This window comes from Lactuca serriola, chromosome 5, assembly GCF_051521515.1.
Source record: "Lactuca serriola cultivar US96UC23 chromosome 5, Lser_US96UC23_V15, whole genome shotgun sequence".
In the NCBI taxonomy this organism is placed as follows: domain Eukaryota; kingdom Viridiplantae; phylum Streptophyta; class Magnoliopsida; order Asterales; family Asteraceae; genus Lactuca; species Lactuca serriola.
The window spans coordinates 90,180,456-90,191,805 of NC_136412.1; the positions used below are offsets into that span (position 1 = coordinate 90,180,456).

General features: G+C 38.2%; 1 protein-coding gene and 1 non-coding gene across 2 annotated transcripts; one reads left to right on the forward strand and one right to left on the reverse strand.

Moving 5' to 3' along the window:
* Positions 1–7,679: 7,679 nt before the first annotated feature.
* On the reverse strand, positions 7,680–9,940 carry LOC145049666 (uncharacterized). Its single transcript, XM_078998044.1, has 4 exons — positions 9,290–9,940; positions 8,746–9,205; positions 8,163–8,683; positions 7,680–8,087 (listed from the first exon to the last, which is right to left on the reverse strand). The coding sequence occupies exons 1-4, from the start codon at positions 9,938–9,940 to the stop codon at positions 7,680–7,682; spliced, it is 2,040 nt and encodes a 679-aa protein (XP_078854170.1).
* On the forward strand, positions 9,585–9,691 carry LOC145055892 (small nucleolar RNA R71). The gene has a single exon (XR_013685439.1). It is a non-coding gene; the product is annotated as a small nucleolar RNA R71 (small nucleolar RNA).
* Positions 9,941–11,350: the final 1,410 nt, after the last annotated feature.

The following is an 11,350-nucleotide window of genomic DNA, read 5'->3' on the forward strand; positions in this document are numbered from 1 at the left end:
TTATGGGAATAATATAATGAATAATATATTGTTATTTGATTAATATAAGTCATAGAATTAATTAGAATTAATTTGGTGACTTAAAGAGGTTAATTAAATAAAGGGGTATAAACTGTCAATTGTTTGATAGTTAAGCTTTAGACTGAAAATCCTTATAGATATACTAGGGACAAATTCTAGAAGCTAAAGGATAGCTAAATTCGTCCATGGCTTATCTAAGGAAAGGATTTGGATAGCCTTAAGAGAAGATTATCCAATTAGGGTTTAGGTTGTAACCCTTAAGGAGTCTACAAGTATAAATAGATCCCATGGGCAAGGGAAATCGGAACCTCTCAAAAAGTAAGAGAACCCTGGCCGATTTCCTTCCCTCTCCTCTCTCCTAAATCATCTTTCTTGCTATTGGTGTTTGTAAGCCATCAGAGGAGTGACATTTGTGACTCTAGAAGCTCCAAGACCACAAGATCAACAAGGAACTCAAAGGTATGATTCTAGATCTGTTTCAATGTTGTTATTTAACCTAATTAGCTATTAGAAGTCTTGGATTCAAAGCATGTTTAATTAGAAAGCCTAGATCCGAGCATTAGGGTTTTGCATGCGCACATAGGAAAGTTCTTATGGCCAAAACCCATCACGAATATGCTTGGAAGGATGTGTATTGTATGGTAAGTGGTATGATTGGGGAAATCACTAAGCTTCATGCTTACTGTTTTCAGTTTTGGTTTCAGGTACTTCTTCTTCGAAAGGAAAGGAGTCAGCATGATCGCAACACATCACACTATGTTTTTCGCACATGAGATCTTGGGGAGTCACACTCTGATTTCGTTTTTTCTTGTGACATGTTTTGATTATTGGCATATGGGTTTTGATAAAGAATGATACTGTGGAGGTTTTCAGACTATTGGTTTTATAATAATTTAATTAAAAATGAAATTTTTGGTCATGAATTTTGGGATGTTACAAGTTGGTATCAAAGCCTTGGTTTTAAGGATTCGGACACTCCTTCAGGGGTGTCTGGACTCAAATCAAGGGTTTGAGAAATTTTTACAACAAAATTAATTTTTTAAAAACTTAAAATAAGGGTTTCGGATAAAGAACAAGGAGTGTGATGCGTGCAATCGGCCGAGCTCAAGTAAGTTTTCCCCAAGATACCCATACATGTTATGTTATGATATGATATGATTATGAGAACTGCATGCTAGATTAGGGCTAAGGATCTATGAAGGATGCCTTGTATGCCTACTGTATGTGCTTATTGAACTACATGCTAGTGTTGATTAGTAAGTGATATGATGGCATGTTTAGGATATGCGTGGTTTTGGTTATTCAATGCTCGAATGCTACTTGCTTTGTGCTTTTAGGGGTTCTAGTTATCTTTAATTAACTACTAAACAAATACTTGTTGGATTAGATGTCTAAGCCCATAACTATTATTGGTATGCATTCAACTCGAGAGTAGCATGGTCCATTTGGGTTGCACTTCACCGGAACAGTTTATATGGATAGTCTTTTGAGAATAGTATATTTATGATTTATACTAAAATATTATAAGTTCTAATATATTAATATGGAATCATATTATTTAATTAGTATTGATCAAGAATTAATTTAGAATTAATTTAGTGATCAAAAGGAACTAACTAAATATGGACTCTTATATATAGTATGGGCCAAGTTCATTTAGGTTGGGCTAAGCTTGCATGGATAGTCCATGGAGTTTTTAACCCATGGATCTTATGGAAATGAAAGGTCATGGGTATTAGGGTTTACATGGATGAAACGCTAATCCTCCATACTATATAAAGAGGTCTTTGACACATGAAATGGAACTAGTGTGTGAGTAAACAAGAGTGGGCCAATTTCTAGTGTGCTTACTATTCTCTTAAGTTTTCCAAGGTGTTTTTGGTGATTTGTGATTCCACTTAAGGCTTCCACGCTATTGGGGCTAAGCTCTTAAAGTTCAAGAATTCAAGCTACATAAAAAGGTACGTTGTCTAACTAGGCTTTTGTAGTATAGTTGCTTCATGTTATGCTAGTTAGGATAAAACCTTGGAATATTGAATATTTGCATGTATAATAGACAAAACATAGATCCAAGGTTTATAGGGTTGCATGTACACCATAGGAGTGTTAGAATGCTCAAAACCCTTCATATGTTAAGTTATATATTACGAGAACTAAATAATTTCAGAAGGTTAGCTCTAGCCCTATTTCGCAGCTCTTGTCTGAGTCCAACCATTGTAGGGTATGTGATATCCCCATTTTCATGACCAGAAAAGACCGGTTTTGTTTATGCTTTATAAAAATCAGAGTACCTCTTTTAATAAAAATGTTGCGGAATTTGTTCCCAGTAAATCATGATAAATATGTTATCAAATCATTTCCAAAGAGAAGTATTTTTATTCATTTTAAAACATTTGGGATGTCATCATCAATACCGAAACATAAGCATAAACAGAACTTACATTCATTATCACTAGTGAATTATGTCTCCTTAATCTCTTAGTGTAATGTGACTTCATATCAACACCTGTGATATAAATAAACTGAGTGGGTCAGGTTGGGAAACCTAGTGAGTACATAGGGTTTTCAACCCACAATAATATAATTATTATGTTTAAACATCAAACAATCAACCCAATTAACCATCCCAATTATCTTCTTAAGGATTTACCCTAAGAATCAGCTACTCCTCGTTCATTCATTCCTAAGGATCATCCTAGGGAAATGGCACGAAGCCCATCGTTGCCAATGACACAGTTGTCAAGCACAACTGTTGATATTATCACTTAGGCGCAGCTGCCAGAATTGTGACATTCTCTATGAGGCGCTTCTGCCGGTATTGTCCTTTAAACGCTACTGTCATGGTTATAATGTTCTCTATTAGGCATAGTTGCCGATACTATCCTTAGAGCGCAGCTGCTAGGATGTTTATCATAGATCTAAAACATCTACAGATTTTGGTGCAGCTGCCAATGCTCATCTATAGGGTACTAGGTCCATTGCTGCCAATGTTCACCTATAGGGCACTAGGTCCATACAACTAATGTTCCCCTATTTCAGCCTTCATCCCTCATCATTCATCTACCCATGTTTTACCCAATATATTTTGTAGATATAAAATACATATACTGTTTAAATCATTTAAAACATGTATAAAAATCGTTCATCCAGCATAGACAACAAGTATTCAAACAATATGCACACATAGCACGTAATTTATATAAAATACTTCATATATATGTGTAAGATGAAAGTAACTATGCACTCACATGAGAAGGTGGTGACTCGGAACTCGAACAACACTTCGTTACTCTCAACATAATTTTCCTCGGACAAAACCTACTATCATTACCACTAGAGTTTAGTCTAATATTCATCGAGACTAATTAATAGTCTGGCTATTATTACTTTTATATAAGCGTTAAACAATAATTATATACCCATAATAATAGCCCAAGTACTTATTATAAGTTTCTAATAACGTTGCTATAATTAAATAAAAGCTATATTAAAAATAGCGTAGGCGTAGCTCACTTACAGCGGGTTTTACAGAAAACCGGACTTCGCTTGGAGCAGCGTTTCCAAACCGAAAGACCGTTTTTTTCTTGGGACTCTGGGAGCCTCGGGGCTTCCTTCGATTGCTAGGGGGTTTACCTAGACTTTAGGGGGGTTAGGGAGCTTAGAGAGAGAGAGAGTATAGAGAGAGAAAGAAGAGGGTTGAGGGGTGAGGAAATGAGGGAACCCGACACTCTTATTTATAGGCTGAATTCCTGACGGACTCGCCGATTCGGTTCACTGACTCGCCGAGTCGGTGCCATTTGTCAACTTTCTGGTGGCAAAACATGTGTGGCCTACATTGTGCCACGTCACCCCTTTTGCAGCAGCACTCTGCCGACTTCTAAACCCCGTAACTTTCGCATACAAGCTTTGTTTTTTATGCTCTTTATATCCACGCGTAGGTAAAAACAAGATCTACAACTTTCGTTTTGACTCCGTCGGCTAATTCTAGACCGATCTTAAATTTAACAGTAAGAGGAGATTAGACTGTTAAATGTGAACGCGAAAAATCTGTAACTCCTTCATACGGACTCCGTTTTCTTCTATCTTTTTACCGTTGAGTTCCTATTAATGAAATCTCAACTCTCATTTAGGTCGTGTAAGCCGAAAACCACTCGAACTAAAATTCGAGTTTCGGACCGTGCAATGTTATGCCAAATCTTAGAAAATTCATAACTTCCTCATACGAAGTCAGATTTGGGCGTTCTTTTTTTGTATGTTCTTGGTTTAATGTATACTAATTTTGTTTAGATCACTAAGACTAAAATATCCTTTATCAAAAATTCACTATTTACGTCTCTCGGTGTCGTGCCGGTTTTGTCGTAAAACTTCGACGAGCCATAACTTCTTCGTTATAACTCGGATTTCGGCGTTCTTAATATGTACGGAACCCTTGATACATATCCTAAAACTCTGTTAAGATTATTTATTCTAAATACTCTTTTGTCAAAAAGTCGTTTTTGACCCCTATTATCTCTAAATTGATTAGCCTGGATCTACGAGCGTTACAAGGTAGGACCTCTCATTTGAAGAATTATCTGGTCTTAGTAATATGTAATGGTATTCACAAGCTAGTTAGGGAGAGATAGCAGGGACTTCTTATGCAACTGGTGGCGGAGAGTGGTCGGAGATTACCCTAGGGCAAGCCTACGAAGAGATTAGTGCAACGAGTAATAGTAGTGAAAGGGACTTGGTGAAGTCAAAGAAATCCTTAAGGAAGGTACAGATAGATATGGAAGGTAGTATGGGCCCATACTACTAAAAGCAGAGGATTCGTACTTGATTCAAGGAGGGTTGAGATAGAACCGGGGAACTTGTAGTGAGTGTGAGACCTCTCGATGTTATGTATGACCCTGACAATTATGTGGTTTGTTTCAGATGGTGGTGACATGTCCTGGAGCAGGGGACTCAGGGTTTGGGTCAGGTCAGATTTGGGTACGGGTTCTGAACCAGTTGATGACGGATTACGCGAGTTCATTACATCCGAGATTACGAGAGGCATCCTTGAATTGATCCTAAAGATTTTTGGGTCAATGCAGAATTTTTATGATTCCTTGCTAATCTCATCCTTTCTCTCGACTCACCCCACACTTATTTTTAATTGTGGTTCTCGACTCTTAACTCTAGACTTGTAACGACCCTTGACTAGACGATCACGACTCTTGACTCGACCTTACTCCCTTCCCAAGACTCCTTAGCAAGTTGTAACCAAACAACCAAAAGAAAATAAAAGTAACATAATAAATAACCAAAAATTGTTTAACAATCCATACAAAGTGTTCAAACCAAACAACTAAAACAAAACTAAATAGAAACTAAAAACAAAAAACAAACTAGCGATCAATCATCTTCCTCTTTATCCCGAGCTCCACTAGTTCCTGCCCTATCTCCTCCTTGGCCTCGATACTCACTCCACCTCGGGCAATTTGGGTAATGATACCCCAGTTGAGGAGGCTACTCCACATGGAAATGTTGAACCATATTCTCTACCGTCCCTCCAATCCAATTAATACTCAAAGAGAGCTGATCGAAATACCCAGCCATATCATCCCCAATATGTGAACCTACCATGGGTGCGGGTGGATGCACCGGCTGCCCTCTCTCTCCTCGTCCTATAACATTCCGTCTTCAAGGCCTTTGCTGTGGTTCAGGTTAGTCACCCGACTGCTCACCACCCTCGTCATCGGATGCCAAAATACCCTAATGAGATCCAAAGTTCCTAACAACTCTCATCGTCTCCAAATACCCCATAGTAAACTCGTTCCCCTCCATGCAAGTCAAAAAACGAGTGATGCCGGGAATGATGAGACCATAAGACCGGGCCAAGCGTGTAATAAAGTGTTGTCCACAAATAGGGCTCCCGAAATGAGAACTAGCAGCAGAGTCAGCTAGAAAGCGTGCCAAAAAGTAGGGAATATTGCAACACACTCCCGGCTGCAAAATGCACCATAAAAAGAATAAATTATGCTTTGTCACCTTGTCCCCATGCCTTCTATGATTGATGGAGAAAGTAATAAATCGGTGGAGTACTTGGTGGATAGGAGATCGAATGCTGCTCTCGGGAGATACTCCGGAGTTGAATGTTCCAGAGGCAATACTATGCCAGAAAGCAAACCAAGTAGAACCATCTTCATACCCTCTAGTTGCATCCCTCAAAAACATGGCAAACTCATGAGTCATGGTCTCTTGGGTATTATATATCCCCACCCTCTAAGAAAATTCCATGAGGCTGCATTCCTGATACTCACCCCCAAGACGGAATACCAAAGCTTGTTGATAATGGGGGTCGTGGACATTCTCTTGGAATGTAACTGTTGAGAAAAACTCAGCACAAAACTCCTTATACACCCGTTCTTGGATGTGAAAAAGGTTGAGCCATCCCGATCAAGTGAACGAATAACCATTTCCAACAAATATTTTGGTCAGAAACGGGGATATCCTATCCATGAGTCCAACTTCCATCAATCGTGTCCAGTTGATGGTGGGTGCGACTGCAATCTCCCGGTTGTAAAGCCACTCCAACCGATTGTTCCAACGCGTATATACATCACGACATCACATGACATATTCGTTGGAAAGACGTAAAACGGATGGAGACTAGCAACCCCGGTTGGAACTTCTCTTCTGGGAGCGATAACTGTAAAAATAAACAAAAAAAACCAACAAAGACATCCCAAAAGATTAGCATTAAACAGAATTTAAAACTGTAAATATCCAGGATTCACATCGTCAACCCTTAAGGATTCACGTCGTGAGTTCGTAAAATGAAACCAGAATCGAACATATCAGGACTCAAATCAGGTCAACAATGTCAACGAGGTTCACTCCTAAGTCCATTTCAAACTAATTACAAGCACATGCAGTAACGATTTCAACATTTAGGGTATCAATTTTAATCATCTAAAGAAAAGTAAACCCTAACCTCTAAATCTAGCAATTAAAGCAATGATAAACAATGGAAAGAAGATTAAGTTACCTAGGATGATGAATTACGTAAGCACACTAAGAATATTGAGAATGTCGGCCGCAATCGCAAAGAGAGGGGACCAGAGAACACGTTCACTTCGTGGGGGAATAAGAAATGTTTAGGTCAAAGAGTTTTGTGTTCTTTAATCTGTGGTCCTGAATATTTCAGGATTCACGTCGTGAATCCTAAAAGGTTCACGTCGTGAATTCAGTCTGGGCTTAAAAATTGGGCCATTCAATCTATACCAAAATTGGACTAGACTAAAAATAATGGGCCATTTAATTTAATAGAAAATGGGCTAATTATGATATATTGTCCGTTACATCCTAAACTCACGTCGTGAATACTGTAAAAATTTTATTAATTCCAACTTTATTTATTAACTAGATTCTTAATTATAACCACTAAATTTTTAGGGACCTCACACTTAGAGTTTAATTATGCATATAGTGATTCGGATGATATGATCTATTTCCTAAAAACTAAAATGCAAAAAGAAAAAGAAAGAAAACGCAAACCAAACTCAGATTGCCTCTCGAGAAGCGCTTCTTTTTGAGGAGTCGTGAGTTGGACTCCGTGCCTCCTACGTTGAATCTTCAGATGAACCCACTATCAGGATCTTCTGCTCCTTGAAACGCATCTTGTAAGCTTGCACTCAACGAATATACGCCTTTTTAGAAATCTCCTTTTTATCCTTGACTTCGTTTGCATCGAGCTTGCGTTTGATCCCTTGAGTCTTCAATTTTTCCTCATTTTTAAGCTTCACTGGGCTAGTCACCTTTGATGTAACCTCCTCTTCATCACTAGACATGTCATCACATTCCTTACTCACCCAAGATGTTGGTGTTTTATAAGCAAACACCTCGAATACAAGTGGAACAAAAGCTCTTTGCTTGGTGTGTTTGACTTGCTGAATTGTTTTAATTTCTTCTTCCATAAGTTTCTCCAATTCTGCAAGCTCATTGTCATCTTCAATATTGAATACTTCACCTTGAACATCATATCCTTGGAAACCATTTTGTAGTCCAAAAGTTTCTTCTTCATCACCAACCCTCAAAGTGAGCTTGGATTCTCAAACATCGACAAGAGCCCTAGCAGTATTTAGTAAAGGGCGGCCAAAAATGATGGGGACATTCACATCCTCTTTCATGTCAATCACTACAAAGTCAACTGGGAAAACGAATTTCCTAATTTTTACAAGGATGACTCCTAATATCCCTCTTGGGTAAGTCACTGAACGGTTTGCCATGTGGATTGTCATCTTCGTAGCCTTCATCTTCTGAATATTTATTTTTTTATAGAATGAAAATGGCATCAAATTTATGCTAGCCCCAGAATCGTCTAAAGCATATGTCTTCAAATTATTTCCAAAATCACATGGAAGAGTGAGGCGTCCAGGATCTCCCATCTTTTTAGGTATCTCTCCCAATACAGCCTCTGAGCTTTGTTCACTAAGAATGACCTTGGAATTCTTCCTTAATTCTTGACGAGTGTCTATTACGTCTTGGAGGAACTTCACGTATTTGAGAATTTTGGATAATGAATCAATGAAAGGAGTATCAATAGGAATACCCTTTATTTTTTGAATAAGCTCCAAATGTTCCCTTTCTAGTGGGCTAAGATGTGCTCGAGACGGGAATGGCACAGGCGGTGTATAATCTGGAATAGATACGATTTTTTATGTTCAGACCGAGCCCACGACATGAGCGTAGCGGGCTCACGACGTGAACTGGGTATTCCAGCAGATTCTTCGTTTTCGAGCTTTTTCTTCTTAGGCTTTGGTTCAGATGGCTTTGGCTCCACTTCTAAAGCTTCTAGGAATTCAGAAATTGCCTCTTCTTCAGTATCAATGGCCATGGCGTGAGATTGGGTCTTCTTTTCAGGAATTTGTGGAGAAAATCTTTTATTTACCAAAGTAGTAAGTTGACCAAGTTGAACTTCAAGGCTATTGATGGAAGCTTGCTGAATTTTTAATAATGAGTGTTGGTTAATCATCATAGCATGATGATTCTTCATCATAGTTCTTTGATCCTCTATTTCAGTATCAGTAGCATCATGCCTTTTTTCTGAAGCTTCCATAAACTTCACTAACATGGTCTCTAGATCAACTTTCTTCTCAGCTGGTGGTTGCTCTCTTTGGTAGAAACCCCGGCCAGTTTGCCTAAATTTCTCTTCTTTTTGCTTCTTGTATTCATCGTAAGGCAGCCACTCCTTCTTTGGTTTTCTCCAATCTTCATCGTATTTGTCCCCACTCGAATAGCAAACTTGAGCTTTCTTGTTTCCATATTCATCCATATTGCAATCTTTTGTCAAATGTGGGCCACTACATCTCTCGTAACCAACTCGAATTGCATGAATTGATTGGTCCATTTGGGTCAATCTCCTATCCATAGTGTTAAGCATTGCCATCACAGCAACCATCTCTTTAGTTTGTGTACCCCCAACTCCTTTCACGCTTTCATTCCTTGGATTGTGGTATTCACGAGAATGTTTTGCAAATTCTTCAACTAATTCCTTGACTTCGCCCAGATTTTTCTTTGTAAGCGGTCCTTGAGAATTAAGGTCATGTTGAGGACAATTCCTTAACAACCCTTTATAACGCTCCCATGCTTCATAAAGTGACTCCCTCGGGTTTTGCTCAAAATTAGCTATTGCCTTCTTAAGTTTAGCTATCTTGGATGGTGGATGGAATTGGTCTAGAAACTGCTCACGCATTTGAGCCCAAGTAGTGATTGTACCGGGTGGAAGTTCTTTTAACCAATCCTTTACAACTCCTTTAAAGGTAACGGAAAGCATCCTTAGCAAGACGGTATCTTTGTTAACATTCGGGACATTAAAGTAATCAGCAATGTCATTCACTTCATCCAAGTGCTTGAACACATCCTCATGATCTTTTCCATAAAATGGGATATCCATTAGTGCAGAAAGGATATGTCCTTTCAGCTCGAATGCGACAGTGACAGGAATGGCGGGTCGTGCTAAGCCTGGACCAACATCATCTCAGATTCTCTTTCTGTAAGCTCCCATGGACATTTCTTCAATGTTCTCCATCTCGTTCCTTTGCTCGTTCTCGGGTTCACTTGTATGTAATTCAAATTTAGGCTCGGCATCGTATTCGGACTCGGTTTGGATGGGTATTTGATATAAGTTTTCAAGCTTGCTCTTGCTCTTCGAAGATGAACTTGACTCCCCCGTTTTCTTCCCCTCCTTTGAGAACACTTACTTGAATTCTTGTAAAGGTGTCTTCTTTGGTGTTTGATCTTATTTCATGCTCTTAACCTTCTTTTTGTGGATTGCAGACTCGGGATCTTCAAGTGTTGGCACCAAAGGGGTGTTAGAGCCTCTGGTCACGAACTCCTGAAATAAAACAAAAAAATAAAAATGTAAAACTGAACTAAGAAAGACAAACTAAAGTAAATAAAAATAAGAACTTCAGTTCTCATGTCGTGAACTATAAGGATTCACATCGTGAGTCCTGTAATGCAGAAAAAAAAAACAGAAAAAAAAAACTTCTTGCAGGTTTTACCCTACAAAAAGGATCGATTAATTTAAAGCAAACAAGCTAATAATTAACTAAGTCGTTCCCCGACAACGGCGCCAAAAACTTGATGCGTGCAGATAGCTACACCTAATTTTATTATTTATAACCTAACTACCTTAACTAACTATTACACCTAGGCAGTGTACCTAGTCAAAATTATAGAATAGTTGGGTAAGTCGGGTGTCGATCTCAGGGAACGGTTTTAACTAATTAATTTATCTACTATTAAATTAACCTTATTTTAGAGCAAAGAGGGGGTTTTATCTGATTTTGCAAGACCAGAAGAACTTAAGTCACAGAATTCAATCAATTCATTAAAAAACACTCCTGTCTAGTTTGAATCCACTTCTTTATTTATGTTTAGCTAATAATTATGGATTATCAAAGTTGGTTGTAGAGGTTAAATTGTAAAGTCAAATTGTGTGTTTGTTTAGTTTCGCATTTTTAGTTATTTTACTAAGTCAGTTTTATGCGAAGCGTCTTGTAATAGACTTAGTATATTTTTTGTACACTCAGGTTCCCTATAAATAGGGACTGAGGATAGAAGTAGAGGATAACTTTTGGAACTCAAATATCCTTTCTGCTTATTCTTGTAATCAGTCTTTATCAATATAAGATCTGATTAATATTTACTCTTCATGTTCTTACTTTTCAATCACTCAAATCATTATTGCTTTCATAATCTCGATAACAATTCTCTTCAATTAGTATCAGAGCGGGATTCAAACTGCATCAATCTGATTTTCGTGTTAGAATCATTTGCTTTTTGAGTAGAAATTTTACTC